Consider the following 13,679-nt stretch of genomic DNA (forward strand, 5'->3'; position numbering starts at 1 on the left):
ATTAAGCTAATGGCAATGTAAATGACAAAACCAACACATAAATACAAATTTTGTCATTTACAATGCCAATAGCTCTAACTTTTCCAAAGGCGAAACCATTGCATTGCAAATGCTTGTTTTACCTTGCCTGTCAGGAGCACGGAGAAAGCACTAAGGCAGGTAGAGGGAATATGACAAAAATGTGTGCATTGGCCTGTAGGAGCAGGTTACTGGCAGTCCATAATCTGAGTCACTCAAGACCAGTCCCTATCTGCAGAAGCCTGACCAGGAATCAGGATTTTGCATACAGGAGTCGGGAGGCGGGAGACCAGCCTTGAAATCAGTAGTTTGCCTGAATCGGGAGGGTTGGCATGTATGTGCTAGCCCCAACCGGAGGGCAACCATAAGAACTCAAACAGTGGGCAATTGTGTGCTGGGCCGTTCCGACAATGCTATCAGTGCTTTGTGTGAGTTATGTAGAGCTGGGTGACCGGTAGGTTCACTCTTTGGGGTCAGTGCCATTTGTTGGCAAGGCGTTTTCAGTTTAGGGGGTCAGGGCTGGCTGTGGTTGGATCCTCAAGACAGAAATTAGGGAAGACTCAGAGACTCATTCTGATGGTGGTCATAATTCTGATTAGGACTCAAAACGACGGATGCATCCGAGTCACGATCACAACTTCTGAGAAATTACCTCACAAACCGGGTGGTTTTTGCCACATCAAGCCAGGAAAAAGGTGTGCGGTAAAAAAATTACAATAGTCCAGGTTTTTGCAGTTTAGAACAGGTAAAGATGCAGTACTATAATAGCATTTCCTTTTAAGTACATTATTTGGGAGCAACATAAGACAAGAACTTAAGATAGGATGGACCTATTAGAGATGGGAATTACCAGGATATACATCCCATTTTTAAATCAACTGGTGCCCAGGTTCAAGTGGAGGGTCCAGTAAATAATTCCAAGATCTGTAAACTTGAAGTTTCTTGTCCAGTCTCCCACGGACATGCAAATCAGTCCCACTGGTCATGGAGAAGACCACATTCCTGGCTTCATAACTCGTCGACCATGTATGGGTTGAACTCATAACCCTGCTGAAGCTTCTCAGGCTGGTACGACCACAGTAGAGGTGCAGCAGCATGGGCCGGGGTCTGGGTGGGAGCTGAGCTGGAGGTGTGACGGCTGAGCTCGGGAGCCTGCAGGGCAGGATCGCAGATGGTGTACGGGTTCGGGGGCGAGTCGTCCTCGCGATACAGGGCTTGGCGAACACTGAAGGTGATGATGCTCAAGCAAAGCTCCAGGAACTCGGCGACAGTGCAGACAGAGACCCCGATCCAGAGGCCCACGAGACCCCCAAGGCTGGAGACGAGATCCACAAGCTGTGGAAGAAGAAGGGAAACAATCACAGGTGGGTTCATGACATTTGGGAGTGGACAGGTAAAAGGATGAGAGCTCGATCAGGCCTGTAATGGCATGACGTAACAAAAAAAAAGCAGGAGTGCAATTGTGGTACACCTATGCTCCATTTTCAATGGTAAATTTGCAAAACTTCTTGGTGGCCAAAGATACATTGATCAGCAATAGAAATAGGTTTATCTGCCTGTTTACCAGAATAACTCACCTCCTGTTTCTGAAACACGACAAACACTTTGCACTTCATGTAAGTGCTTCTTTGTTTTACTAGTGATTTTTAAAAAGAAACTCACAATATATTTCATCAATTGGAATTGTTTCCCTTGCAGTTGATCATGTGTCCGGGTTATCTTTGCCTTAAAATGCAACCTTTGGGGAGAACATTATTACTCTTCATGTAGGGAAGATCTTCAAACATAATTAGGAACGTGCAAAGTTTTAATCAAGCCCCCAAAGGTGGCTAATTTGTGGAATTTTATTCTGAAAAAAATAATGATAAGATTTCCCGAATTCACTTGAGTTGTTTCATTTCGTCTATTCCTGCTGCTGGGTGGGCGGGACATCAGGTTGCAGAGATCTGAGTCCATCCCCCACCCCCATGTTGCCTGAAACACAAGGGCTGTGTCTCGGCTCCATCATTGTCACTTCCCATTCCAGGAAGTCCTGCCTGCTGACATCCAGGAATGGGGGATGGAGCGAGGTGTTGGCAATGAAAAGGTTGAGAGGCTGATGTTTCCAGCTGTGCACAGGAGTGGGAAAGTTTCCACTGCACTTCACAGCCCAGTCCCATTGCGTAGGTCAGCATGACAGCGCAGCTGTTGCCTACACTACTTGATTATAATAACACGAATATCGTGGGTATGGTAATGAGTCTCTATGATCAAGAGACAGACCATCCAATCAGATGGATGACCAAATGAGAAGATTGATCATTATGATATATTGATGGGAATCCATTTAGCTGTATGTGGATCTCACTGGTAATCACTTGGCGTTATGCTCTTCTCTACTGCTGTTTCCTGTCTTTTCTTAGGCTTGAAGGTAACTTGTGTCCTGACTCACTTAGCAAGGAGTCGAAGCCAGTGAGCTAATTGAATGGCTTTTTTTGAGACCCCCGGTTCTTCGTGTTATTATACACTACTTGATTAACAGAAGAGCTTTCAGAAGCACTACTGAGAGAGGGGCTTAGGTTCCGACCACGTGTTGATACCATTGAGCACAACATTTGATTGGGCCAAAGTTATGTGCTTCCAACGAAAAAGAGTGCTTGTGTTTAACTCCTTGTCTTGTGGGAATGCTTATGTTCGACACAGCAGGATTGTGTTGGTTATGGAGGCAAGCCATTGATCAAGGCGGTAGTCCTAAACCTGTTTATTGTGAAAGGCTACTATAAAGGCTATATGCCTGACATATATATTGTGAAAAGCATATGTGAAAGCCAATAGGCATTTAAGGGTGGATTGCTATCACTCTGAGTTAAATCCTACAGAGAGGTGTTTTGTTACATGGGGTCTCACTGATTATCTTAGTAGACATGGGCTTTGATATTTGTTACCCCCATAACTATAGATCTGCATTATGATAATCCATGCTAGGCACTCCTGGAAGACATAGTCTTTTGCTTTGCCAGCTGGAGCTTTATACACATTTGTAATTTTATGACTGTGTGCCTAGTGGTTGCCTGGTTGGGTTGCTTATACTCACTACAGCATGTCTGTGTTGGTTATGATAACAAGCTAATGATGTAGGCTATATTCCTGACAGGATGATTGGGAAAGGTATGCCGAATCCCCTAGATGTGATCTGTTTATAATGAAAACGTAAGTGAAAGGCAGTAGACCTGGCTGATTTATTGTGAAAAACATTTGTTAAAACCAATAGGCATTTAACAGTGGATTTTTATCACATGGTGCTATAGCCTGTAGACGTGTAACCTCATAGAATGCTATAGGAGGCAAGGGCTTTGGTGTTGGTCACCCACTCTGACAACCCCAGGGGGTTGAACATTTTCACGGTGAAGATTCTTGTTGGGCCCTTTTGAGAGTGTTGCAAATTGTTTTACCAGCTGTAATTTTGTCCATATTTGTAACTATTTGCATAATGGCTGCTATCTTACTTTCATTTCAGTAGGCCTGTGTAGGTTTTGGTGTCAAGCCAATGATAAGTACTGTAGGACTTATTGGTTCATTGATAAAAGTTATATCAGATTCCATAGGTTTGATTAATTAACTATGAAAAGATATGACAAAGCCAGTGGGCTGCCTTACTTATTGTGCAAAACATGTGTTAATGACACTAGGCTCTTAAGGGTGGATGTATTACACTCTGCTAACGCCTGTACGCAGGTACTTTGTTGCATGGACTCTCACAGATTACTGTAGAAGGCAAGGGTTGTGATGTTGGTGTCTCACTCAAACAAACCACGGGCATAGAAGATCTTCACTTTGAAAATCTGTATCAGGCTGTTTTAGGACAATTTTATGTTGCTTAGACAACTTTCATTTTGTACATATATGATATTTTATTGCAGTATACCTAATGGTTGCCTTGTTGGAAAGCTTATGCTCAACACAGTAGGACAGAGTTGGGCCTGGTGAAAAGCCACTGATACAGGGTATACACCTGGTTGGTTCAATGGGTAAAGTTATGACAGATAGCATAGGTCTGCTCTGTTTTAAATGAAAACCTATGATAAAGTCAGTTGGCCTTGATTTATTTATTATGAAACACATATGTTAACCCAAATAAGCCTTTAATGGTTTGAGTCAACTGTCTGCGACCAGTCTCTATGATTGTCATTTGCACTCTGTTTCCAGCTGTGGAAGTATAAGAGCTTGGGGATATGGGTCAGCCAACTGCTGTCTTTGGCTTCCTTGCCGTGTGAGCGAAGGCCTTTTTCTGATCATAACATGAGTATTTGTAAAGCACATGCTCACCCCTAACAGACATTTATTGTTCCCCAACTCAATGATACTCATCTTATCAACCTCAGAAAGGATAAAAGGCTCTGCCGGGATTTGAACCTGTGACTATGAGGTCAAACACAGGCGCCTGCAGTGGATGCTTTAGTCCTCTAAGCCACCAGATCAAGTTCAAGTTCAAGTTCAAGAATTTGTATAGCACACTACTCACCCAGAGGGTCTCAAGGTGCTTGTGGGAGGGGGGTGCATTATTTGTGGAATAGCCAGGTTTTAAGTTCCTTTCTGAAGGAAATGTGGTTCTGTGTGAGGCGGAGGTGAGTCTGGAGAGAATTCCAGGTCTTGGCCGCCAGGTAGGAGACGGATCTTCCTCCCATGGTGGATCTGTGGATGCGCGGAACTGCGGCGAGGGCTTGATTGGAGGATCTTAGTTGGCGGGTGGGTGTGTAGAAGGACAGTCGTGTGTTGAGACATTCGGGTCCTAGTTTGTAGAGGGCCTTGTGTGCGTGGGTGAAGAGACGGAACGTTATTCTCTTGTTGACGGGAAGCCAGTGGAGGTCTTTCAGGTGGCCGGTAATGTGAGCTTGGCGAGGGATGTCCAATATGAGTCTGGCTGATGCATTTTGGATGCGTTGGAGTTTTTTCTGTAATTTGGCTGTGGTTCCGGCATAGAGGGTGTTTCCATAGTCCAGTTGGCTAGTGACCAGTGCGTGGGTGACAGTTTTTCTTGTTTCGGTGGGGATCCAACGGAAGATTTTTTTGAGCATACGAAGTACGTTGAAGCAAGAGGATGAGACGGCGTTGATTTGTCTGGTCATCGAGAGGGAGGAGTCTAGGATGAAGCCTAGGTTACGTGCGTGGTCTGTGGGTATGGGTGCTGTGCCCAGGGCCGATGGCCACCATGAGTCGTCCCAGGCAGAGGGGGATGATCCTAGGATGAGGACTTCCGTTTTGTCTGAGTTGAGTTTTAGGCTTCTGTTTTTCATCCATTCGGCTACTTCTTTCATGCCTTCATGGAGATTGGTTTTGGCGGTGTTAGGGTCTTTGGTGAGGGAAAGGATCAGCAGGGTGTCGTCAGCGTAGGAGATGATGTTGAGGTTGTGTTGTCGCGCGATGGATGCGAGGGGGCTCATGTAAACGTTGAAGAGGGTGGGACTGAGTGATGATCCTTGTGGTACTCCGCAGATGACTTCGGTGGCCTCTGATTTGAATGGGGGGAGTCGGACTCTCTGGGTTCTCCCGGCGAGGAAAGAGATGATCCAGTTCAAGGTTTTTCCTTGTATTCCGACGTTGCTGAGGCGTTGTATGAGGGTGCTATGACAGACTGTGTCGAAGGCGGCGGAGAGGTCGAGTAGGATGAGGGCAACTGTTTCTCCGTTGTCCAGTAGCGTTCGGATGTCGTCTGTCGCTGCAATGAGGGTGGTTTCGGTGCTGTGTTTGGCTCAAAAGCCGGACTGTGAGGAGTCGAGGGAGTTGATGGATTCAAGGAAGGCGGCAAGCTGATTATTGACGGCTTTCTCTATGACTTTGGCAGGGAATGGGAGGAGGGAAATGGGGCGGTAGTTCTTAAGTTCAGAGGGGTCTGCTGTGGGTTTTTTCAGGAGGGCGCTGAGTTCGGCGTGTTTCCAGCTTTCTGGGAAGGTAGCGGATTTGAAGGAGCAGTTGATGACATCACGGAGATGGGGTGCGATGATGGAGTCTGCTTTGTTGAAGATGTGGTGGGGACAGGGGTCGGTAGGTGAACCTGAATGGATGGAGTTCATTAGGCGGATGGTGTCTTCAGTGGTGATTGGGTTCCAGGCGCTAAGGTTGTTAGTGAGCGGTTTAGGTTCGGAGTTGGGTGGAGTGGACTGTTCTTTGGAAATGTTCTTAAAGCTGTTATGTATGTCGGCGATTTTGTTGTAGAAGAAAGAGGATAACGAATCGCAGAGGTCTTGGGAGGGAGTAATGTCGTTTGAGGCTGCGGTGGGGTTGGTAAATTCTTTGACGATGTTGAAAAGTTCCTTGCTGTTATGGGCGTTGTTGTCGAGTCGATCCTTGAATGTTGATTTCTTGGTGGATCGGATCAAATGGTGGTGTTTGCGGGTGGCTGCCTTGAAGGTGGTCAGGTTGTCAGTGGTTGGGTTTTTTCTCCATGTTTTCTCGAGAGTACGGCATAGTTTCTTGGATTTCTTAAGGTCATCGTTGAACCAGGGGGCCTTTTTGCTACCCTGTTTGGTTTGGTGGTTTTTCAAGGGTGCTAATTCGTCAACGCTGTGAGTGATCCATTGTTTGAGTTTGGTACCAGGGCTGATGAGCCAGTCCTTTAGGTTCCCCTTTTCTCTTTTTACAGGCTCCCTTTCATTTTTTTTTATCTCCTCTTTTCATTTCATAGATACTACAACAACTTGCCTGGTAGTGCTAACCAGTCGCTTGCATGCTGCTCATTTCGTCTGCAGTGCTCTACATCCTACCCAGCCTCTGCCTCTAAATCAGGAAACCATTCTGGAATGATATTAAACATAGCGTATCTATTTTCACTCCAACATAGCCAACAAATCGGTTCTAAATGTGGCAGCCATGCTGAAACTTTAAAATAATGATAAATTATTTAAAACACCAGTGCAAAATGGCACCCATAGCAATGTTTAATTTGATTTGTTATTGCACACATTTGCCTGGCACGTTTAGGTGGCAGCCTGTTCCCTTTTTCTACTTTTATTCTTTTAATTTTTGAGACATATGTTGTTGAGTTTATTTATTATTGTGGTTGTGTAAGTGGGTGAATGCAAGAATGAGTACGTGGATGAATGAATGGATACATTAGCACAAAGATGAGTGGCAAAGTGCACACATGGTGACCAATCGAGTGCCTAAATCCACCAGCGACAGAAAAGAAATGTTCATTTATAAACCAGACCTATTGTAAATAAAAATGCTTGTTTGGACCACTTTGGCATTGGCATTTGTGAAACTGGCACAGTTAAAACAAGCATTGGCAACGCCAATTGGTGTGGCATTTGCAGGTTGAGGAGAATGTCAATTTTAGACATATTTTTATTGCAATAATGTGCCACAAAAACAAAAAGGAAAAACATGCCATCACCAAATATGTTCACCAACAAATTGGAATTTAAAAAACATTAAGGAATATGACTGCATAATTCGTGATGTCTTTTAAAATAAAATACCTCCCAGCAGCTCCCAATTTTTTTTTTACTATTATTGTTTTTGAAGAAGAAAAGAATAAATCTCAACCTAACCAAGCACTCCAAATGCAGGCTGCTGCACTGTTACAATGCTACTAAAACACTTTATAACAGCAACTTTAAAAAAAACTGATGGAAAATAAATCCCCATTTAAATGGACAGCAGGATTTCAGGCAAAACAAATACATGGTATTTAATGTTAAAACTGTGACAGACTTATAACCTAGAGCACTCAGTAAATGGAAGCACTATGTGATGGGTTAGATAAAACCCTGTCTCATGTTTTTAAGGCGATATTAATTTTGTCATTGTATTGATTTATGCACTTTCTGATGAGATTATGTATTTTATTGTGCTTTTATCATTTAATTGTAAAATCGAATAAAGATGAATGATATGATATGAATGTTAAAATAAATAAAAAGCAGACTTTGAACAATCTTTGTCACTAAGGTGTAAGGAACTATTTTTAGGAGGTTGTAAACCATGTCCACAGGCTTTGTGTAGCCAAACAAAGTGAAGGGAGCCAATGGATATAGTAGGCTGACCTGTTGCCCCAGGCTGTATGCTGTGGGGACTGACACAAAATGTGAATGACAGTTGAACCGTCCAATGGATGAAACCTGCTGAGAAAAAACCCTCTGCATATGTCGTTTATGATGTTTTGGAGAAACAATAGTCAGGTGAAACAGCTAAAGCTGTCTCATACGTCAGACCTAAAAATAGCAAAGTGGCAAAGCTCTCTTACCTTCACAACTCTACACAGGCCTAAACTTACACACAAGTCCAACCACATTCTTGCAACAATTAAATGAAGTCAACAAAGTCTCCAGCCCGGCACGGTGCAATTGCCACTGGGGCACATGTATGTCTTCAGCACAGCATTGCACCATCCATGACTGAAAGCAGTGAGGGATACGGACACACCTGCTGCCATCAGGACGCTGCCTTACATGTTGCGTTCCTGTTGTTGTGCGTGAGGGGAGAGTCGCCGTTTTTATTACTCATAAGACTCTCACCTGAGGCCAGCCGAAGGAACATGAACTGTGGACTACAGAGGGAAAAACGTAGCTTAGATTGATGCAATATTTCTGATAAGATGAGTGGCTTCCTTTCTTCTTGAAAATATTTGCTAACAAGAAACACTTTTAATACTCAAACCGTTTGCGGTAAGGCGGTGTGTGTTTGTGTGTACGAGGGTGCTTGTGTGCGTGAGAGAGAGAGAGAGAGAGAAAGAGAAAGAGAGAGCGAGAGAGAGAGAAAGAGAGAGAGAGGGAAAGAGAGAGGGAAAGAGAGAGAGAGAGGGAAAGAGAGAGAGAGCGAGAGAGAGATAGAGAGAGGGAAAAAGAGAGAGAGAGAGGGAAAGAGAGAGAGCGAGAGAGAGAGAGAGAGAAAGAGAGAGAGAGAAAGAGAGGGAGAGAGAGAGCGAGAGAGAAAGAGAGAGAGAGGGAAAGAGAAAGAGAGAGAGGAGAGAGAGAAAGTGATCGAGAGAGAGAAGAGAGAGAGATAGAGAAGAGAGAAAGCGAGACAGAAAGAGAGACAGAGGGAGAGAGAGAGCGGGGGGAAGAGAGGGAGAGAGAGGGCAAAGAGAGAGAGAGCTAGAAAGAGAGAGAGAGAGGGAAAGAGAGAGAGAGTGTGAGAGAGAGAGAGAGCGAGAGAGAAAGAGAGAGAGGGGGAGAGAGAGAAAGTGATCGAGAGAGAGAAGAGAGAGAGAAGAAAGAGAGAGATAGAGAAGAGAGAAAGCGAGACAGAAAGAGAGACAGAGGGAGAGAGATAGAGAGGGAGAGAGAGGGCAAAAAGAGAGAGAGAGAGAAAGAGAGAAATAAAGAGGGAAAGAGAGAGATAGGGAAAAGAGAGAGGGGAGAGAGAGAGAGGGAGAAAGAGGGAGAGTGCAAAGAAGGAGAGAGAAAGAGAGGGAGAGAGAGAGAGAGAGGGAAAAGAGAGAGGGAGAGGGAAAAGAGAGAGGGAGAGAGAGAGAGGGGGCAAAGAGAAAGAGAGAGGGCAAAGAGAGAGATAAAGAGAGAGAGAGAGGGAGAGAGAGAGCAAAGAGAAGGAAAGAGAAAGAGAGAGGGGGAGAGAGAGGGCAAAGAGCGAGAGGACAAAGAGAGAGAGAGAGAAAGAGAGAGAGGGAGTGAGAGGGCAAAGAGAGAGAGAGAGAGGGCAAAGAGAGAGAGAGAGGGAGAGAGAGACAGAGACAGAGACAGAAAGAGAGAGAGAGAGACCTAGACTGAAGAGAAGAATTGTGCTGATGGAGAGGTTAGCCCCAGCGGGTGACTTCAGTGTCCCAGTGGCTCACCTGCATGGCCGGAGTCTCCTCAATGAGTTCATAGTTCAGCTGCTGATAATAAACCACAAGTTTCACCACGTTGTCTCTGAAAAACGTCCAAAAAAATAGAAATTATCAAGTCAGGCACTTACAAATGATGAATTGAACTCCAAAGAATTGTTCCTGTAATATCTCCTCCCCCCACGCTTAGTGCCACCAGCCGCTTGTTCCCCAGCACCGCCATGTGCGCGCTCAATCTCTGTCAGTTCCAGCTCTCCTTCACCTAAACCCTTTTGACTCCTCCTTGAATGCAGACATCTTGGACCTCCCAAGACGAAGCCACTTCCGCCCGCCCTGACGCTGCATTCACAGCTGTAGACTCACCTCAGTGCACTCAATCTCGGTGCCAGGTTTACTGAAGTGTGTCACTTCCCCAACACCAGTTAATGCTAACTGCTAAGCAATTGTAATTGCATTTATATAGCGCTTACTACCCCAGATGAGGCGAGTGCTTTTTCGGCGAGTAGCACCCATTAAGGATTAGTGTTGAATTAGTATAGTGAGCTATGAAAGAAATTTGAGTGGTGGATATTAGTCAGTTATTTGGATTCAGAAGGATAGTAGAGAGATAGAAGAAGGAAAAAGGTTTGCATTTATATAGCGCTTGTTACCCCTGATGGGATGTTGAAACGCTTTTTTGGCAAGTAGCACGCTACTCCGGAACCCATAAAGGATTAGTGTTGAATTAAAGCAAAGAACATATTCCCACCAATCAACTTTTTCACACAAATGAGTTTTCTTGCTATAAGTTGAAGACTTCACACCTCTAAAGGGCACTGCATCACAACATTTGAAACTCGAGATAATACGTGTGCAGTAGGCATAACGCGGCAGGCATGGCCAGCTTAAGCTCTGGTGGCGCCCAGTGCAGAAATGTTTGTTGCCCCCCTCCTCCCCACCACCATCCATGGTGGAGGTGGCCACCTGCACCATTGATTCCCCTGCAACCATTTTTGTTTAATGCCCCTCAAGGCTCCATAGCGACCCTCTTTCAGATGCATTTAATTATTTATATAGCCCCACTCATACCATTTAAGGACGTCAGAGCACTTTGCATCACACACACATTACACAGAGACAATCAATCATACGTGTGTAAATCGCTGTATAGGAAATGTTACATAAGCCAGAGCACTGCAAGGTGTAGGAGTGACACGTCATCCATACAGGTAGGCAGTATAGTTCAAGAGTGCTTGTTCTGGAGAAGCACAAACTCAGAATTGAAAACGGCATACCATATTTGGGAGTTCTCTTTAACAATTATAATGGATTTCTACCCAAATGAACCCTTTTTGCAACATTAATCTATGCTCTCATCTATACTTTGCAGTGCAAATGCATCTCTTTGATGCTAGTTAATAATTCGCCATTCTATATTAGGAGTTTAACTTATAAACTGCAAGTAACAAAAGGATTTCTCTTAAAAAAGCAGTAACCCACTGACCTATTTACATTATTTGCACTTTGTGATCTGCATGGTACATGTTCTTTGCAGCAGCCATATTAATCCTCTGTGTTATTTTATGATCAGTCGAAACCTCAACTAGACAAAACTCTGATCTCTCTCCAGGAAGAACATTAATCACCGGAGTTATCTTGACAATTTTATTGTTGCCTGGAAATTGCTGGAGGCAAGGAACATGGCAGCAGGTGCTTTTAAATCCAAAATAAACTTGCAAACATGACACCCTGTGAAGTCAGCACCCAGTGTGTTGGCACCGGTCGCTCCGCCCTAGAGCCGGCCCTGGGGGCAGGAATAGCGAAAACACCCATAGGATTCGATATAATATCCTTTCCCTTAAAAAGTGCAACCAGGCATTGCACTAAATTTTAGCACCAAATAAAAGCAGCTGCAAACAACAGGAAAATGAAAATTGTGTGATATTTTCACACTTAATACAGTTAAATTATTCATTTTACGTGGACCCTTGAATGGTTGTCTGCAGAAAGAAATTTATACCGGATGGTATGCCTCAAATACATTTTCTTGTAAGCCCAAGACAATGCTCACTCATGCTTTCTGTATTGTGCAGGGTGAAATATTGTTCAGCTTCACGCACGTGTGATCTTATTACCATTTATGTGGTCGATGACATCATCGGAATGCAACACATTGTAAGAAAGATGATGCACAGTTTTTTTGCCATTCACCAAACGGGACTTTGTAGATTTTCACGCAGCAGTGCATTGTGTGACTCTTTGTAAATGTTCCCCAAAATTACCCACCAACTCTCAACAAAACAACAATGGGCCTGTGGACACGTCAATGGTGTATGTGGAGCAATTTCTCTGTATCAAAGCTTCTCACAGGTTGGTGATACAATGTTAAGCAGTAAATTACACATGTAGAAGAACACTCTGGAGTATTGTTTGTTCTTCTTTTATTTTGAATGATTGCCCAGCCAACACGTGTTTCGTCTGGGGAATGCCCCAAGACTTCTTCAGGGCTGAAAGGCAGGCGCAAAAACGTGGTCAATCTCTCTGCCGGTTGTACTTCCGTCCCGGCTGGTGTCGGTAAAATGCACTCTAGAATTGTATCTGGTCCGGAAGTGTGCACAATACGGTGGAGCCGAGTGAGGCTTCACTCTGAGTGGTGTGCCTGCGTGACTTGTAAGAAACCTGTTTCCAGTCGTTGGTTGTCAGAAGTTGCAGCTTACTCACTGCTCCTAACTAAAAACCACTAATATCCTTACAACTCCCTTTAGCCCAAAGCTTGACCGGGCTCAAACACTGGAGCTTCTTAGCAGTCACAAGGGCACACCACCCAGAGTGAAGCCTCACTCGGCTTCACCATATGGTGCACACTTCCGGACCAGATACAATTCTAGAGTTCATTTGAACCCCTTTGCAGCAGAGGTAATTCCCGCGCTGTGCTGGGGGGCGGGGCGCGCACAGCGCCCCCATGCTCATGACGAACTCAGCTCGTCATGAGGCACAGTGCTCGTGTGCTCATCCTCACCCGTTTTCGTGGAATGTTCAGCACAGCAGGGGAATTATCCCCGCGTGTGAGCGTTCCACAGCTCATGAGCTCATCATGAGCACACGAGCACCGTGCCTCATGACGAACTGAGCTCGTCATGAGCACAGAAAGAGTTAACCACACCAGCCGGGACGGAAGTACAACTGGCAGAGAGATCAACCACGTTTTTTCGCCTGCCTTTCAGCCCTTAAGAAGTCTTGGGGTATTCTCCAGTCGAAACATGTGCTGGTTGGGCAATCCTTCAAAATAAAAGAAGAACAAACAATACTCCAGAGTGTTCTTCTACATGTGTAATTTACTGCTTAACATTGTATCACCAACCTGTGGGTAGCTTTGATACAGAGAAATTGCTCCACATACACCATTGACATGTGCACAGGCCCATTGTTGTTTTGTTGACCTTGTCAGTTTTCATGGGTTCAGGGTTAGCCCCCACCTGTGGCACCGCCTTACATGCATTGTAGCTACATACGAACGCAAACCTGTTGCAGGCGCCACTACCTACCGCACACATCAAGACCCTACACCCACCATCTGTCCTTACTTCTACACTCGAACACATGCCCAACCTGGTGTTTAGCGGCCTCAAACTTAAGATAAACTACAACAGTAACCCGACCTGGACCTCTTAGTGGGTCTTCGCCTTTCCTTTTCCTGGCACTGTGGAACAACAGGTTCCAGAAAAAAATACAATCCACCACTAGCAGCACACTCTGGCATCACTAGAGGAAAGACAAGTCAAGTTCCCTAAGGCACGCCTGACCTTGACAACTGTGAACTAGCAGCCTGCAGAATGGAATGTCCTTGGAAACGCACCACAGAACAATTCAATAACGAGGTCTCAAATCCTGCCAAAAAATGTACAACCACATTAAAGTT

The 13,679-nt window shown here is 44.8% G+C and overlaps 1 protein-coding gene across 1 annotated transcript in view; it reads right to left on the reverse strand.

Moving 5' to 3' along the window:
- Nucleotides 1–215: 215 nt before the first annotated feature.
- The window catches only part of LOC147703362 (degenerin mec-4-like), a 63,595-nt gene continuing 50,131 nt past the window's right edge, over nucleotides 216–13,679 (reverse strand). The window contains exons 5-6 of the mRNA XM_086928912.1: nucleotides 9,791–9,866; nucleotides 216–1,353 (exon numbers count right to left, since the gene is read on the reverse strand). Coding sequence (XP_086785038.1) covers nucleotides 1,027–1,353; nucleotides 9,791–9,866 — 403 coding nt within the window. The 3' untranslated portion in view covers nucleotides 216–1,026. The remainder of the gene's footprint in view (nucleotides 1,354–9,790; nucleotides 9,867–13,679) is intronic.

Source organism: Lissotriton vulgaris, chromosome 7, assembly GCF_964263255.1.
Source record: "Lissotriton vulgaris chromosome 7, aLisVul1.2, whole genome shotgun sequence".
Taxonomy (NCBI): Eukaryota; Metazoa; Chordata; class Amphibia; order Caudata; family Salamandridae; genus Lissotriton; species Lissotriton vulgaris.